Genomic DNA, 19,111 nt, shown 5'->3' with positions numbered 1-19,111 from the left:
CCCTGAATAACTCTGCAAGAAAATTATTTAAGTCCTGGCATAGTGGCATACACCTTTAATCCCAGTTCTCATGAGGCAGAGGCAAGTGGTATTCTGTTAGCTCAAGGCCAGCCTGGGCTACATAGAGAGTTCAGGAAAGCCAGGACTACATAGTGAGAACCTGTCTCAGAATTTTACAAAAAGAAAAACAGAAAACTTGATGACATTTGTCCAGGAAAGAGACCAAAGCAAAATTGGGCACGGTCAAAACTTTTTTACACTGTAAAACTATCTACTTAATTTTTTCATTAGGAATATTTTATAAAATAGATTTCTGTATTTTTTCTTCTCAATCTGAGTTAATATATGGACACATATGGAAAACCTAGTTCATATTTGGTTACACATAAAGTTTATTATAATATTAGGAGACATTTTGGATTAAATAACTATAAAACACTGAGGGATTTCCTAATACCCCATGCCAAAATCATGTCTTCACTCTTTATTTTAAATTAGGTGTTTCCATATGAGATATCGTAAATGTTTTAGTATCAAAAATAATTCTAATAACAACTAAAACTGAGTGTATTCTAATGTGTGTCCTTTGAGTTTTGTATGCCTTTCTCTGTAACCAAGAATTATAATTGTATTTTTCTATTGTAAGTATAACTATGAATATCTGTTGCAATTGCTATTATTGTAACTTTTCAAAGAATTACAGCAAATTATTTTTTTAGTTTTTTCCAATTAGTAAATTACATAATTATGATTTGAACCATCGAGTCTGGACTTTACATTATCTCAGTATGTACATTAACCTGGAGGTAAACAAATCCATGACAAGAACCATTAACAGCCAGGTGTTGAAACTATATATCATGGAAAAAAATAAACAATTAAGCAAAGTACTTTTTTTATAAGTAACACTCAAGATAATGCCGAGTTTCAAGACGTAATAGTGTTGAAAAATCAAGATACACTAGAAGAATGTTAGCACAGCTTTCAGTGGAAGAAACACTAGACAGATGCATGGCTGCAAAGAATATTTTGGTTGACTCCTCAAGGGGAAAGCTGTAAACTTTCATATTTATATCAAAATGATAAATTATTTCATCAACCATGTACAAGAGGTTGTTGTACAAATTCAATGAACACATTTTGTTTATCCAGGCAAGAAAAAGGTTTTTATTCTCTTTTTTTTGCCTGCGTGTGTGTGTGTGTGTGTGTGTGTGTGTGTGTGTGTGTGTGTGTGTGTGTGTATGTGTGTGTATCTGGAGGTGGAAGCCATTCAAAGTAGGCACTCCACCACTGTGCTACATTTCCCACTTCAAGGTTTTACTTTATATTTTAAGGTAGTTATAATCAGCCAAGTAGTAGTGGTACATGCCTTTAATCTCAGCACTTGGGAGGCAGAGGCAAGTTGATCTCTGTGACTTCAAGGCCAGCCTGGTCTACAGAGCGAGTTCCAGGACAGGCTCCAAAGAAACCCTGTCTCAGAAGAAAAGGTAGTTGTAATCTAATGTTCTTCATAGTGGATGTTCTGCTTAATGTCATCACCTATTCAGTATACAATGCATGATTCTGTTTTTAGAGGTATAGAGTGAGAACACTTGGCTCATTTTCGTTTTCTCTTTTCTTTCTGGATTACATTAAAGCTTTGGGAAAGGTACTACATCTATCCTTTACACTTTACATTTTCTACAATTTTGATATTTCCCAATAGCTTTACTGTGACTTGTAAAACCATGTGAAAGGTTAAATTGTTTAACCACGGAAAAACTAAATAATTAAAAGGCATGGCTGTTTCAGATACCACGGATTTCTTTTTTCACATCCAACATTTTGTATCTAGAAAAAAAGCAATGTTTCTGGTGGATTTGATAGCCCCCTCAGCTCTCTACAGTCTCCACAGGTCCTAGGGAAGCCAATATTCCTGAACTCAAGGAAAAAGGAGTCTACCACTTACCAAAAGGATTCTAAGGATTATAGATTATGGACTCCTGTGTAAACTTTATACATACCTAAAATACTGCCACGAATTACAATCCATATATGTTATATAGCACTGCACTGCCATCACATTAAATAGGTAAATGGTTGTAATTGTGAGTACAGCCCATACACTAGATGAATTGTGTACAATATAGCATATATACATAGTGTGTGCATGTCTATGTATGTATGTATGTGTGTATGTATGTGGAGCCTTTCTTCCCAAGTTTGAAATGTAATTCCTGTGCCTAGTGCCATCTGGCAAATGGAGTTGCCCTCAGATATCCCCAAGACCACAATAAACACGCAACATGTACATATAGTGAAAGAGAAACCTCAATTTTATGACATGGCTTTTAAGATGCAAGATGAATGGATTAAACAGTTGCTTTGAAAAATCCCTCACTGTGAAGACTGCATTTTTTTACACCAAGTTTTTTATCTTCATTGGATTCTAAAGTCAGACAAAAGAAGGCGATTTCCCCCCAATTCCTGCATTTTACTGATATGCCTGGGTTCACATGCCAGGTGTGGAGTGCTTAGAGTTTATAACATTCGGGCACTTCAAATTTAACAAAGCAACCGACACCTGGAAATACATAAAAGCTGGCCTCTAAGCTCAAGGTGATGAGTGTTAGTTAACTAGGCCCCTGGATCCAGAGAACAGTCCCACGTGGCTCAGAATACAAAACCTAAGAGGCAGCATCAGAGTTTAGTTTCAGCTCAGATTTCCTGGGGCTCTCAACGCCTGTCTTCTCTCTACTCCCAAAGGCAAGCATGCCTCAAGCCGTGCTTGTGAGAGAACAGTCTCCACATGTACTATAGTGTTATTGTTTCATAGATATTAGTGAGATGTATGAAAAATTGTTCCTTCCTGTCTGTCTCACAAATTTCTAGAGAAACAGTGACCCTTGCCATTTTTATGAACGTGACGATTTCTACCCTTGATGATATGCTCCGACTCCTCCTGTCATTTTCCTGGATGCTGTATTGTGGTCTCACCACAAATTCTGCAACAAATTTCCTGAGGGTATGACCAAAGTCATGGGGGAGTGGCTGAGTCTATGAGTTAATTGAGTAACCAGTATGGTTCTTTTAGAGATTCATCAATATTGAACTAGTTAAGAAAATCAACTTTGCCTAAAGTCTATAATATGTCCTAAAATCACTTGTTTCCAATGAAGCCACGTGTTTCTTCTGCAAAGCACAAAGACTTGCCATGTTCTCAGCTCTCAGAGATCTCTTGGATCTATGGATTGCATCACATTCCTTATAGACAGGTGTTTTGTAAAAAGTAGCTCTTTAAACATTTCTTTCTCATGCCCATGTTCCCTGAGCTTGTGTCTCACATGGAGAACTTGACGTGTCCTCTAAACAATGAGTTCCTTTTTGTCATTGTTTCTTTGTGTTCAGTACAACAGCTATTTGTTCATAGTGTCTAAAATTCTGATAGTAAGTGTAGGATTGACATTACAGTGATACCAACAAATGTTTTTTAGTGTTTCTGCGTTGGTTTTTAATTTTGATTGCTATTGTTATTTTACATCATTAATTGCCGTTGATTGGCTCTACCTTTCTGGTTGAGCCCATAATCTCGTTTGGATGGCATTTCATGAACCACCTTAGATTAATCAGTATTACATCCAGGGACTCTGTGAAATTGTAGATGTGCTGGTTGGGTTTTGTCCACATAATACAAACCTAAACCTATCTGGGAAGAAGAATCTGAATTGAGAAATTGTTTCCATCAGATTGGCTTGTAGACAAGTTTGTGGGGTCATTTTCTTATCTAGTGATTGATGTGGGAGGGCCCAGCTCACTGATGGCAGTGACACCCAAGGGCAGGTAGTCCTGGGTGGTATAAGGAAGCAGCTGAGCAAGCTGTGGAGAACAAACCAGTCAGCAGCTTCTCTCCATCACCTCTTCTTGAGGTCCTGCCTTGAGGTCCTGTCCTGACTTCCCTAGACAACAGAGTATAAGCTGCAAGCTGAAATAAACCCTTTCTTCTACAAGTTGTGTTTGGTTATTGTGTTTATCACAGCAATAGAACTTTATGACAATAGGAATATTCTATATCCTCATTATCTACTATGGGAATTGCTAACCACACTTGTGGCCAACCAACACAGTGGGGAAAGCCTCTTACTTTTCCTCCATTGTAACTATCTAACTTAAATTTCAATCCTCAAAATAGCTTGCGTAAACCGTACAGGACAATCTATATCTGGAGAGCCACACTGCCATTGTATCGGCACTTCAATAGGTTCAAAACGATGCGGCATTCCACATGTCTGCATCTAATTGTTTTCTCTTTCAGTCTCAAAACATCTTGTGATTCCAAGTCATAAGAAATTTTGTAGTCTTTCCCACAGTGAGGCAGAATCAACATAAATTATCCAATAGTGAGGCTTAGGTAGAAAAAAATATATAAAGATCACAGGTATGATGCACAAGGAAACCCAATTTCAGGACAGATTTAGAATGATATTTTATGGTAATGGATAGCTGTCAATGTTAAAATAATTACATAATTTATGGTATGTAAATATTCCCCTAGAAAACTTCTCATTTTATTACGATTTTCACAAACATATTTCAAAGGTTTATAAAAAACTAGTTAAGCCAGGGGATAGTGGCGCATGCCTGTAATCCCAGCACTCAGGAGGCAGAGGCAGGAGGATCTCTGTGAGTTCAAGGCCAGCCTGGTCTACAGAGCTAGTCCGGGACAGGAACCAAAGCTACAGAGAAACCCTGTCTCGAAAAACCAAAAAAAAAACCCAAAAAACAAAAAACAAAAAACAACTAGTTAAAACCTGGTAATTAGCAACAGAAGGGGAAATCATTATGATTTAGAAAGAGGATAGACTGGAAGGTAAAACAGTGGCACTATTAGTAATTTATTAAATTTAGGTATTCCATTATAGATTTGGAGGCTTTTAAACTAAATTTTGGAGGCTTTTATGTGTTGAAAGTGTTCCTAGAGGTGGGATCTTACTATGTTCATAGGCTTGTTTTGAACTCATAGCTTCCCATATAGCTGGGATGTTAGGCTTTGTGGCCTAAGATGGCCTAGAATGGCCTACATAAGCTCAAACATTTGCATGCTAAGTCCTCAGTTGGTGAACTGCTTGGTAAGAATTAGGAGGTGTGTCTTTGTTAGAGTAGATGTGTCTTTGTTGGAAGAGATGAGTCACTGGCTCTGAGGTTTCAACAGCCCACACTAGGCCCAGACTCTCTCTGCCTGTTGCCTGCCAATCTCAGATACTGCTCTAGCACCATGTCTGTCTGGTTCCTGCCATGATGATAACGGACTAGCCCTCTGAAGCTGTTAGCAAGTCCTCAATCAAATGTTTTCTTTTATAAGAGTTGTCTTGGTCATGGTGCCTTTTCACAGCAATAGAAGAGTAACTAAGGTCAGCCTGTACCAATATGCATTTCATAAGTACTGAGTATATCTTATATATTCAGTTTTAGACTAACTTTGGTCATTAGAATCTTGAACACACAATTCTAGCTACCCATGCAGCTTAGGTAGAATTACTCCTTCCTACACAGCATAATCAGTCTATGTGAAACTAACACCTGAATATTTACTATTTTGTGACCTTGGGCAAATTCATTGAGTCTAAACATAATTTACTTAAATTTCTTTGACTATAATGTGGCGAGTATAATTGTCCTTACGTTTATCCCAAGGTTTAAATCAAACAATATGAAGACTTAAAATGCTTTGCATGTACTAAAAGACCAGCGAATATTAGCTAAGTTTTCAATGAACCTAATAACTTGTCAGAATAAAATATAAAGAATATATAATTTAAAATAGATATAGGGTGTTTACTGTACCTACAGACAGCTAAAATTCATGAAAATATCCTGGTGTTTCTCTGTTTTATCATAGATTTATTTGGTCCCAATCTTTTAAAAATTATTGTTTTAGCAGATATTAATTACACACGATAATAAGTTTCATTATAACATTTTCACATGGGTACATTTTGATCAAATTTACCCCAAATTATCCTCTTCTTGTCATTTTCCTGCTCTGCTGTCCTCCTCCTCTTCCCAGTGAGCCCCTTTCTCCTTCTCAAGTGTTCTTTTTTTGAAGGATGGGGTGACCCAGTAAGTTTCATTAGGATTGTTCACAAGAGTGTGGGCAACCACTGAAGAAAACGTCATTTCTCAGCAACTGTTAACTGCCTATAGATTGACAAGACCCTCAGGAAGGGCAAGGGCCACATGAGCCCTTCCCTAATCTGTAAACCCTAAAGACTTTCCTCCCTCTGAGAGAGGAGAAACACACAAACAGAAAACCTGATTGCCTCACTCCATTCATTTTACCTACAAAATTTGCAGGGAAAACCGTTTTCTACAAGTCCCCTTTACTTTCCAACATAGCATTAGAGATGCGTTGGGGCCGCTCAGAGTCATGGTCAGCAATGTACTGAAATTGAAATGTTTTTAGAAAGTTCAGTGAACTCTTAAAAGAGTAAAATAGACAATTGGAGAGACATTGGAGAGGAACTGAAAAAAGCATGTTTGAATTAGTTTTTATACGGAAAAGTGATGAAAGAAAAGAGCAATTGGAAACAAGTAATATGAAGTAGATCCTCCAACGGGGCTGCAGAAATGACCCAGCAGTTAAGAGGACAGCTTGTTTGTTCAGGGTTCAATTGAGAACCATCTCAATTTTGGTTCCAGGGGATCAGACGCCCTCTTTTGGCTTCTGAAGGGAATAGGCATGCAAGTGGTACACAGACATTCATGCAAACAAAACACTCATACATGGAAAATTAAAAAGCAAAATCCCTCAAAGGAGTTCTCCTTCATTGATAGATACCCCACAGCCCCAAAGATCTATCAGTATAGCTTCTCTCCATCCTTTCTTCCTTTCTTCCTTCCTTCCTTCTTTCCTCCTTCCTTATTTTCTACCTCTTCTCTCTTCTCACCTCCTCCTCTCTCCTTTCTCCCTTTCTCCAATCTTTCTCTCTTTCTTGTCTCTGCAGGTGGTTGTAGCTGTTCTGGAAGAGGGTAAAGAGAACTGCCTTTGCTGGGGATGGTAGAGGAAGGCCATCCTGCTACTGACTTTAATTTTGCCCTTGGTTACCTCTGTAGGGCAGCAGGCTACTTTAGAGAGAGTATCACATTCTGTTGATGTTCTTTTTCTCTGAAGAGGTACTAGTTCTTATAGGTATCCATCTCAGAAATACACAGAGGCAACTATTCCTCAAAACCCATGAGAAAGAAAGTGTTCTGTCGTCTGATATATCGGAGCACCCTCCTGGTGTTGTAATAAAAGGAGAAGTCTGGCCAATGACCTCACCAAAACGTGATACTTAGGGATCAGGGCCCCTCCACCCCCTGCAAGTGCTTCCTCCCTCCCCCTCAGATTGTGTGATGCTGTGGGGGTGTGCAGGAGAAAAGAGGTACAGACATTATTTAGGAATTAAAATAGCTCAAGGGATCTCGTGACAGTCTTAGTGCATGCATATTGGCATGCATACGTATGTGACTGTGTATAAGCTCAGAAAGACAAGCATCTGTTTGCTTGTCAGGGACAAGCATTGGGACATGTCTACCCTTTGGATGGTCTAAGAGAAAGCATCACCAGATACATCAGAAAAGAGACATTTGAACAATGTATTGGGGGTCCATTTGTGGTAGTTCGGGATAACACGTCTCCTGGGGAGAGCTGCCTGTCTTGAGACCGTTGGATAGGGCAATTTTCTGGCCTGAAAACCTGGGTATTTTGTTTCTGCTGTTATTTATTCTCATCCCTCAAGGCCACACCCTTTTTTACCTGCCCACTCTCTACCTGGGCTGTCCTAAGCTCTGTGCCCTGGCTCCCTGCCTCTGCTCGCACTGTCTGTAAAACCCAGGGGACTGGGGTCGGTGTTCCATCCATGGATCTCTCCAGCACTGCAAGCTCACAGCCTTGGGCGCTGGGGCTCGTTTGGCAGAAGGGCTGCTCCGCGTTCTTCTTAGGCTGCTTCCCCTTCCTCTTTTCCCAGATAGATATGTAAACACATGCATTTCGTGTTCAAACGGGGGCGAATTGGTGTTGTGCCTGTGCCTTGACTTAGCGATTGGGCCGAGCCTTGCTCCTCCCTTCCCTACTCGGATAGGAGCCACAAGGATCTGGAGCTCGAGCTTCCAAATTGCAGCTGGCCTCGGGCCAGGTGACCTTTGCTTTGTAAGTTTCTTTCTTGGGGGGAGCGGTGCGTTGGAAGGGGGAGCTGGGATCTGTTGGGTGTTTGAGGGGGGAGTTGAGGAAAGGCAGGGGCTGGAAGAGAGTAAAGGGCTGTTGTTAAACAGTTTCTTACCGTAAGAGGGAGTTCAGACCTAGATCTTTCCAGTTAATCACACAACAAACTTAGCTCATCGCAATAAAAGCAGCTCAGAACCCGACCGGCTCGCAACAGGATTCTCTCAGCCCGGCATCTCCTGCAGAGGGATCAGCCTGCTCGAACTGCAAGCATGATGTGGGGGACCAAACTTCTGCCGGTCCTGTTGCTGCAGCATGTGCTCCTGCACCTCCTCCTGCTTCCTGTCACCATCCCCTATGCAGGTAAGTTTACTTCTGCTTCGGAGACTGTGATTGCTTTAACTCTCGGCTGACCTTGTCTTTCCTTCCAAGAAGCTCTCTACCCTACTTCCAGCATCCTTTCCTAACTCCATGTGTGGTGTGTGGCTTCCTAACCGCTCATTACGCTTTCTTTTGACATTCCTTTTCTGTTTGAAAAACATTTAAAATGATAATTAACATCCCTCAGTGATACCCCCACCCCCATCAGGCCCCACCTCATTTAGCTGAGCAGTTCGGAATTATGGGATAGGAATGAAGTGCTAACACTGGCTGGAACTTTGCTGGTTTGGCCAAGTTTAAAAACAAGACAGACTTTGGCTTGAAGAGGAGAGAGTGATGGTCAGTCTAACCAGGGACTCATGATTGCCCCAAAGGAGAATTTCCTATAAGTGTCCATCCAGTCAACCTTCAGCTCCAAATTATGACATTACGCAGGTCTTCATTTGGAGGAGGCAGATTAAGCTCTGAGTACATGCATGTTATAAAAATGAAACAGAAAGCTTTTCCTTCCAAGCTCCTCTTCTCTCGGGGTATGGATGATTGCCCTTGATGCTGCAGTGCAGGGAGGAACACATCTGTGACTGGTATGGATGCAGGCGAACTGTCCCTCTGCCTTGCCCTGGTCTGTAGGTTGGGGAGGAGACTCTTGGACTAGTTCAGACTGCCTGGGTCTTTAGGAAGCTCATCTACTGGTATAGAAGGTTTCCTCTTGTTAGGGGAGAGGGAACATCTGTAGCTACTGTGTTGTTACTGCAGTGGCTGCACTGGGGTGCTGGCAGGAGAAGGCAGTGAACTTTAGGGTAGGCACGGGAAAGAAAGACTGTAACAAGTGCCCAGTTAGCAGATAGGTGACCTTTTAAAAACAAGAAAACAAGGAAACAGCCTCATAATTTAAGATAACTATGGCATTTATCACACCTCTGATCTAGTATCTGATGTAATACAAGAAGTAGCTAGTGCTGATAAAAAAATATTGAACCCGTCTGTTTTTTCTGCCTTGGGAAGTAACTCCTTTTGAAAAAAGACTCCTTGGAAAGGGTCCTTTCAAAGGGTATAGGTAAAGATTCCTGAAGAATTAGAAAAGAACTTAAAGAAGTGTCATATTAAGGTGGATCTTTAAGCCATTGCTAAATTAGAGGTATTAGCATAAATTGTAATCTTGGTCCAGTTTGCTGGTTTTACTTTTCAAAGATTGAAATGTTGTTGTCTTGAAGTATGGTTACCTGAACTCAGCTGAGCTAATGCAAGATCTCAGTTTAGAAAACTCAAACAGTAGATCGACCAAAGACAATGTCTATTTGTCTTTTGGCGTGCGTTACACGCTTTTGGCAGGAGCTATACATTTGTAATTATATTTCACTTTGGCTAATGTTGAAATGACTTTGTTTCCTGAGTATACGGAGAGCAGCCTGAGAGTGTGCTGGCAGGCCAGGAGAGGGCCGTTGGGAATCACAGATAGATGTTATGAATAATTCCTGGAGCAGATGATACTGAAATTGTCATCCAAAGAGGGCTCATCTTTATTGTGTTTGCAACTTTGTTCTAACAGTTTCCTTGTTTTAAATAACTTCCCAAATGGAAATAGGTAGTTTTTTTTAGAATATGTAATGAGAGTTTGTTCTTTGACTTTTCGTCTTACACTGAACATTTATTTTGTTGCTGTTACTTGCATGGCTACCCATCAGAAAGTAAGTGGGTGCTCTGATATGCTGACAGGCAGTCATTTACAGAAGACGTTGTGGAGATAATTTTTAAAGAAGTTTCTTGAGAAATATTTGATGTGGATAAGCCAAGCAGTTTTGATAGAATATCTACTACATAGAATTATCATCTACCCCCTCACACTAAATACTACAAACAAATGTAGAATACTCTGTTTAAGAAATTAAACATCAAATGAATACCTGATATACAAGGGCCCTGGGGAGTACAGAGATGAGCAAATGGGAGAAGAACCTGCATTTGTTGAGCTATAGTGAGAAAAGATAAATTGTAAAGTAAACCTCACCTTCTCCTGCTGCCTGCATTCTTCAATTTATCTGACATATGAAAATCGAGGTTTGGCCATCTTAAAATTTATCTTTATTAACTAAGGGATTGAACTGAAATTTCTGAATTCTAAGTGATGGAAAATGTAATTTTTCTTATGCTAAACCCCAACACTGCAATCAGCTCAAACATACCTTAGAAAAATCATTTGACTAAGTAATCAAAAGTAACCAACATTAGCAAAAAGCAAAATAAAACAAAATTTCTGATTAGAAAATGTCATTATAGTATAGTTGAGAGTTCATTAGTTTGGTCTTCAAGCTTGATTTAGGAGGTATATCATACCCAAGTGCAGTATGAGAAGATGAGTTATAACATGATTGGTACCCTAGTCAGGAGAATCCAAGTTTCCTGAAATGCAGAGGTAAGAAAGTGTAAGAGATGCTCCACAAAATCTATAGACAGTAAGTCAAGGTCACCTCTTAGGACTGGTATACTGGGTTCCTAGTGGTAGTATAGCCTGTGGTTGGGAAGTAAGATGGGATAGAATGGCAACCTTGTAGGCCATGCTAAACCAAGTGGTCTCTGTAGTGAATATTGGAATCAGCAAGTGAATATTTTGCACTGACAGGACACAGATAATTGAATTTCTATGTGGTTGCTTCTCTTGCTGTGTGGAAGAGAGTTGCAGACAGATAGGACAGAGGAGACAGAGACCAGGATGGGGCGTCTACAATGAGGAACTCCAGAAAACAAAGTAGAAAGGAGGGGGAGACTCCTAACCTCACCTTGAGCACTTTATCCTGCAAATCTTTAGGAGAGGAATTGCTATGTTGCTTCTCAGCCAGCAGTACCTGGTCTAATCCTGCCAAAGCTCTCTCTTCTCATTTACCCCGAGATTAGCTTCTCCAAAAGGTTGGAGTGCATTACTGTCAGAGTGAAGTCTGAGTCCTAGACAGTAGCCGTGGAAACTGAGACTTCTTTTTGTGATCCTTGTCTTTAGGAGTGAGAATTCTCCACTCACAACCGTTGCCTTCAATCAATTATGTGTACACTTTCATCTTAAATCTTGCCAGTTCAAACTGTTAATCACTAATCATGGGGGTAGTTTTCTTCAGTTATGGGGAACCAGACTCCTGCTCTTTCCACACCCTGCAAATCCTTCCTTTGCCTGGCTTTCCTTTGAAGTCCATGGTTCTTCCACACAGAAGAAAATATATGAGGTAGTGAGAGAAATGAGTGTGAGGCCCAGGGGCCAGTGAGAGAAATGTGTCTTTCTGCAGCCACCTTGATGTGCTTGGCCCTGCTTTCTGTTTGTAGGTTTCCATGAGGATCCTGAGGAGCTCAATTCTGACAGGGACTTCAGGTCCTTCAGGAAATGTACCTTCCAGAATATTTTCCTAAGCTGGGAAAAGAGAAAGGAGCTAAAATACAGAAGAGCCTGACAAATTTGCAGTGCTCTCTTACCCTTTGATTTCATTTCAGTATTTTGTTTATAAACTTTAACTAACAGACAGATTCAAAAATAGTAGAAAAAAATCTGATACAAACGTATTTTTGAATTTTTTCCCAAGTTAAGCTTGGCTTTTTAATTGTTTTCAGTAAAACAATCATCAGTTGATACATGTGGAAGAGACAGTGAAATCTATTTTCAGCAAAGGAATTTCATTTTCAGATGCTGATTTTGAATGATTCTGTTTTGCTTTTTGTCTCTATTGAAGAAGTAATTAATTTTGTAGATGCATGAATTAAATGATGTATAAGTACTTTGAACTTCATATTTTGGAATAATTAGTCACTGATCTAGTATACAGACTGAGTTATGAGGGAAAGTTCGCATGTCACGAGGGATTCCTGGTATCTGGTTCTGATTGGTCCTTATTAGCAATGAAGCTCCGAGGCTTCTATTTATTACACAATAAAGGGAGATTATGGATTTACTTATTTCTCAGGATGCTTTTTGATCTCTAGTCATGGAACTCTTACCAGCAAGTGAGAGTAGCTTGTTTTATGAGGCAAAACCATACATTAACACATTTCAATAGGACAACTGAGGATCTGTAAAATTAATCAGAGCCAATAACTGCAGAGACCTCCTTTCTACAGAACAGTCTTCACTGTTGTATAGCATTGGCCTATGTCTCTGTTTTGATTGATAATTACTAAAATAAATGCCTTAGGAACTTAATGCTTATCATAGTTATTTTGAAAGTACTTTCGTGTTCTTATTTTACTCTTAGACACATACAAAAGCACATTGTACATAAGACCAATGCTATGTTCTTAGTTGGCAGAATTCACATATATTCATATAATCATAACATATATAGTTAATTTTGGCAAAAATTTTTAAAATAAACATTTCTTAATATAAGCTCCTATTACAGGAAATATTCAAATTTATAGGGCATTAAATTATTATCATGTCATGAAATATTTAAGAGCACCAAAGAAGTAGTGAAATAAGGCCACAGAAAGAGAAACTAATGACAGAAAAAATTATCTCTCAATAACAAGATTCTGTGACAGAAATGTCAATCTGCAAGTATCATGACTTCCTTTCTCATAAGAATAATAGTTATGTCAGAAATTAAGTGATGAAATTTCAAAAACAATACCAAAACTCTAAAAAAATCTGTTTTATTGCAGTTCTTAATTGCATTCCCAATATTTACTTAATGAATATAGCTCAAATAACTCCATTCATTAATTTAACCTTTCTTTTCTAGATTGAACAATTGGTATCTTAAAATTTCATGCAATTAAACAAAGTCATTTGGCAAGTCAATAGACATGCCAGCTTCAGCAGCCTGTCAATGTTATGCAAGGAATTTTGACCCCAAATTCATTAAATAACGTACTGATAGATTATTTGATTGAGTTTATGTATCAAGGTTTTGTTTAAACAAAATCTCTTACATCACAGTAGTTGAATCTTATAACCCAAGGAGAAGCATCGCTATAGGGATTAGTATCAGTCTGTTAGAAACTGTATTCTGGAGTTCAGTAAAGAACTCGGAACTTAGAGAAGTGCATGTTTTCCCTTATTAATTGTTGACTTCAGATTAGGAGAGACACTAATGAGTAGCATCTGCACACTTAACAAACCAACCAGAGCCAGTGGTTTCTGGCAAACAGGGTATGATGCCATTCTTGGCGCTTCACTCTGGTAACCACTTTCCCAACTTTTCTGCACAGAAAGCTTCACCCTTTTCTTGACACACTTCACCACATTTAAAGACCAAGAATGCATTTCCTGCTGTAGCATCCAAGCTTCTCTTCAACTGATAGCTCTGAACCAAATCTTCAGGAAATGTTTACAAGTCACATTTCCACATGCATTCTTAGCAAGTCTTAGATAAAAGATGGCAGTGTGCGTAGTTCTGAGTGCCAGCTCTGAAGCCCGGTCTCTGCGTTTCCAATCTGAAGTCTTCCACGTGGTCAATTTTCTCCCTCTGTCTTTACTTACCTCCAGCTAAAAATGAATGTATTGAACTGCCATTGTCACAAGGGCTATTAAACAAATTGACATGCAGACGTCCATAGTTCCATACTTGTTTTGCAATAGTTGTGGTCTAATAGATGATCAATGCTGATTAATTTGATCAGTATTAGATTGGGGTACTTTTAGGAAATTAAGAATGAAGAAACAAGTTCTTGTTACTTTCAAATTATGCATAAATTTAAGATCTTTAGGATGTGTGGGTTCTGTTTTCAGGTTTATAGTAAGTTTCATGCTATCTAGAGGTCTTGTCCCTTCATGAAGAAAAATGGTATTGCTACATTAAAGGATAAAACTTTACATACATTTGACTTACAGTATTTGGCCTGATCTCAATGCAAATAGTTTTATGAAATTGAGAAATATTGTACCAAACACTGAATACATTTTTTTTTTACAAAAATAAGAAGAGAGGGGCGAAAATATGAATAGTATGAGGCACTTAAAGAACAAGTGGAAGAATTGTTCTTCCACAGAGTTTTTAGTGAGAAGTTTCTCACTTGCCTTTGGGTAGACTTACCTAGTTAGCACTGTAACTTACATGAGGAACCACTGAGAGGAGAATGAACAGTTTAATTACAAAGTGTGCATATGCCTCTGGCATTGATGCTTGATTCTGTGTTGTCTGGAGAACTTCATCTCTTTAGGGTGAGCTTTGTCCTATTTTTAAAATAATTCTTCGTTAGGGTTGTTTATTCTTTGGGGTGAACTTTGTCCTAATTTTTCAACGCATCCTTCATTTGAAAGGATGTAGATTAGTGAATTTACATAACAACAATCTGTTTTTGCATAATTATAATGTTCCTCTCTCTTGCTCTTCCACATCCTTATCCCACTCTATCCCACCCCCTAGAGGTATACTATGCTGTCCTATAAAGTCATTATCTTGAAGATGTCCCTTAAGGAATTTCCTCCTCTATAATTATTAAAAGCCTTTCTTTCATGTTGAACTATTTAATTTTTGTGTTAATAGAAGGACAGAAGAAAAGAAGAAATACACTCCATGAATTCAAAAAGTCAGCAAAGACGACTCTCACCAAGGAAGACCCATTACTGAAGATTAAAACCAAAAAAATGAACTCTGCAGATGAGTGTGCCAACAGATGTATTAGGAATAAGGGCCTTCCATTCACTTGCAAGTAAGTCTCTTCATTTTATTAAGAGTAGTTTTCGAAAAAAGTAAGTATATAATGATCATATTTTCTCTTCCCTTTTGCTAGTCGATGCAATTGGTCCTTTAGAGTAAGTTTGAGTCTAGCTTGAACTCATCACAAGAGCAGACAGAGCTCTGAGCTGATGGAAACTCGGAATGAGCATGGGAGGCTCTGAAAACTGCCTTCCAAAGTACACGGTTGTTTTGGTTATGGATTTTGAACAATGAACATTGAGCTAAAATCAAATTTGATTGAATTTTATCTCTCTTTTTTATTCTAAAATATTGTGTCTCTTGCTTTATTCTGTAGAAGAGCAGTGCAAGGGTTTTCTGGGTAGAAACTGGGCAATAGCCAAAACTTGCTGCAACTTATATCATCTCTGTAGGGATTTAAATAAAAGGTGTTGAGAGAATTATATAAAAGCCTAGAGCAACTGGTGTCAGCAGCAGAGACTGTTTCAGAGAAGTCAGGGAGAGTGATGATAAAGGTACGGTGGAAAGAGATGGAGCCATTTGAGGCTTGAGTGGCTCCGAGTAGAGAGGGCCTTATCTTTGACAGTCCCCTTATTACTTTTCCAGTGATCTCACAGGAGAAAGCTTACAATCTTGAAATAGCAAGGTGAAAATTTCATCCGAAATGGCAGTAATAATATACATTTCCTGAGCAAGGTGTGGTGGTGCATTCATATAATCTCAAACCATAGGAAGCTGGTCATTATGAGTTCAAGACTAGCCTGGGCTACAAAGCTACACACACACACACACACACACACACACACACACACACACACACACACACACTGTTCTTCAAAAACATGTTTTCTTGGTTTATTTTCTATTCTCTTTTGTCCCTTAAAAAATAACATTGGGTGCTAGAGAGATGGTTTAGTGGTTAAGAGCACTTGATGCTTTTGCAGAGAGGATTTGGGTTTGGTTCCCAGAACCCATATCAGGGACTTCATCACCATGGGTACCAGGTCAAGGGTATCTGATGTCCTCTACTGGTTTCCAAAGGCATCTGCACACATATGGTACACATTAATTCACTTAGGCACACACACACACACACACACACACACTGATAATAAATCATTAACAAGAGATTATGTGGCTGGGATGTAGCTCAGTGTTGGGATGCCTGCTTAGAATGCACAAGGCCCTTGATTTTATTCATGGTATTAAGAAATGATATTTTTGAAGAAAGTCTATCAATGTTCAATTCTTGCATATTATATTTTCACAGTGGCCTTTTACGAGAATACAGAACTCAGTGATTTCATGTGAGAAGTTACCATTTAGTGTTCCCTGTCTCAGAGAAATGAGGATCACGGGCCTGTAGGGAAGGACACGGTCACAGAAGGTCTTCAGCAGACAGGCAGAGGAAAGACTATCTCTTTTCTATTTTTAAAGCCAAACTGCCACTCTGAGGAAGACATTTCCTGGCAACCACAGTGGGAATTGGATTTGTAAGCTTATCCCTAGGATAATTGTGTTTCATTCCGACTTTTGCGAAAAAGCCTTGAGATTGGGGAAAATAAAGCAAGAAAGATTACTCTCAATCAGTGTCTGAGCTGCGTAAATTTATGGAGATGTTCTGTTGGCAACTGGGTTGAAGTTGAGTCTTCCTACCTCAGAGTTGAAGGGTAGCGGAAAGACAATAGGAGAAACACATTTCTTTGTGGATTTTTAATGCAGAGTTTGAAAATAAGGCCAAAGTAAATTTAGAGAAAAATTCAACCCAGGGAATGTGATAGTCCCACACACTTCACATGGAAGTGTGAAATAATACAAAGAAGTACTTTTTGGAGAGCCTATGCTGTTATAATGGAAGGAAAGAAATGGTCTATAAACTGGAAATCATACCTACTTTTCTGGCTGAAATTACTTTAAAAAAAACCTGAAGTATTTTGGGGGTATTTATCAGTTTGTTTTAGTGAATACTTTCAGTAAGCAATGGCAGAAGCAGTATGCTATTAGCTGCAGGAATAGTGGGGACACATGTTAACATCCTCCAGAAGAACATGAATTGAAAACGTGTTGTCTAACATTAATAGTTTTGAAATAAAATGTATATGCTGATAAACTTATTTAGGAAGCATTGACTGAGGAACATAGCATTCTTAAAGTCAGATCTCATTCTCTTTAGTAAATTTCACATTTTATGACTCACCAAACAAGGATATGATATATAACAGTTTCCAAACATTTCATTTAGCTTCTTCTTTCTTAAAGCACTGCTTAGGGGTGGTAATTTGCCTAATACGTTTTTTCTTTGAAAATTTCTTGTATGTTTACAATGTATCTCAGTCCTATCCAGCCCCCCCCCCCCCAGTGCTTCCAACTATTCTCAGGTCCTCCAATACATCTTCCTCCAAAATTCATATCCTTAAAAAATACCCACTGAGTTTAATTAGTGGTATTTATCTGTGCATGGCTTTGGGCCATCGATTGAAGCATGGGTGATCTACCAATAGCCATACCCCTGAAAGAAAATGACCCTTTCTCCCTTAGCAGCCATCACTTGGCCATAGCTCTTCAGCTGGGGCCATGTCATCAGGAGCCTGTCTTCAACCATGCTGGAACTTTTCAACCGGCTTGGTCTTGTGTAGAGCAGCCAGGTTGTGTCCAGGGGACAGCATTTCACAGAGTTCCTCCCCATCTCCCAGCTCCTACATCCCTTCCTCCCCCTTCTCTATGATGTTCTTTGAGCTGTGAGGGGGCCAGGTTCCTACGGTCGCTATTCTCAGGACTTTGACAGTTCTGAGTCTGTGCATCAAGCACTGCCTACTTCAGTAAGAAGCTTCCCTGATAGAGAGTAAGAGCAGCACAAAGCTGTCTGTGCCAGGAGCCTGGGTACTCAGCCTAGCACAGCTTAAAGAATCATTTTAGCTATTTTATTTGCAGGACTGAGGGTGAAATCTAAGTCTTTATCCATGCTAGAAAATTACTTCCACTGACCTATATTCCTAGCCATTTCATATTTTGTTTTGTTTTGAGGCAGAGTCTTGCAAAAACTGTTCATTTCTGCCTTGCACTTATTCTGTAGTCTATACAGGCCTTGGATATATTTCTCCAATCTCAGTATCCCCATAGCTGGACACAGGGCTACATCACCAGGCCCAGGGTATATGTCATTTTGGAATACATTTGTATACTTATAAACTTTACATGCTAATTATGATATTGCACATGTAATCACTTGCGTATAGCTACAAATAAAAGCTTACAACTAACTGGGCATTTACAAAACTATTAAAAGCCTTAAGAAATAATCTAGGTAATTGTATGCAATGATTTACTTGCTGAAACCATTTTTTTCTACAAGTCATTATGATTAATGTCAAAACTACCCATAGAGTTTCTGGTTTTCTAATCTATACCTACAAAATCTTTGTTTTGTCTTTCTTGTTGTTCCATTGAAATAGGAAATACACACACACACACACACACACACACACACACACCAGTGTACTTTAATATGTAATAATGTCCCATTCTATATATCCTCCTTGGTAAATCGTGTGCCCATTAAAAACCAAAAACTGTTATATTGTAGTGTTCTTTTTTTCATTCAGCTATCTTTTTCAGGGCCTTTGTTTTTGATAAGACAAGAAAACGATGCCACTGGTTCCCTTTCAATAGTATGTCGAGTGGAGTGAAAAAGGGGTTTGGCCATGAATTTGACCTCTATGAAAACAAAGGTAACTGCCTTCCTTCTAAGCATTACATAATAAAATGAAGGATAAAATATACGCGGGCATTTTCTCACCACTTAGGTCTTCCATGCTGATGTCCTGGTTGGGCTCTGACCTGTGCCACATTCCGTCACTGATGACGGTGGAAGAACGCAGTACTCTGACTCTGAGGACTGTCAGGACACAATGCTAGATGAGAGGCTGTGTTTCCC

At 39.1% G+C, this 19,111-nt stretch overlaps 1 protein-coding gene across 3 annotated transcripts in view; it reads left to right on the top strand.

Moving 5' to 3' along the window:
• The first annotated feature begins 8,259 nt into the window (after positions 1–8,259).
• The window catches only part of Hgf (hepatocyte growth factor), a 63,117-nt gene continuing 52,265 nt past the window's right edge, over positions 8,260–19,111 (top strand). For 2 of the 3 annotated variants that reach the window (XM_059257262.1, XM_059257260.1), the window contains exons 1-3: positions 8,260–8,542; positions 15,025–15,190; positions 18,793–18,905. In XM_059257262.1, the coding sequence (XP_059113245.1) occupies positions 8,452–8,542; positions 15,025–15,190; positions 18,793–18,905 (370 nt within the window). In that variant the 5' untranslated portion in view covers positions 8,260–8,451. The remainder of the gene's footprint in view (positions 8,543–15,024; positions 15,191–18,792; positions 18,906–19,111) is intronic. The other variant, XM_059257261.1, reaches the window with a different exon arrangement.

Source organism: Peromyscus eremicus, chromosome 3 (genome assembly GCF_949786415.1).
Source record: "Peromyscus eremicus chromosome 3, PerEre_H2_v1, whole genome shotgun sequence".
In the NCBI taxonomy this organism is placed as follows: domain Eukaryota; kingdom Metazoa; phylum Chordata; class Mammalia; order Rodentia; family Cricetidae; genus Peromyscus; species Peromyscus eremicus.
Note: the sequence above shows the minus strand (reverse complement) of the source record. Positions and strands in the feature narration are given on the sequence as shown.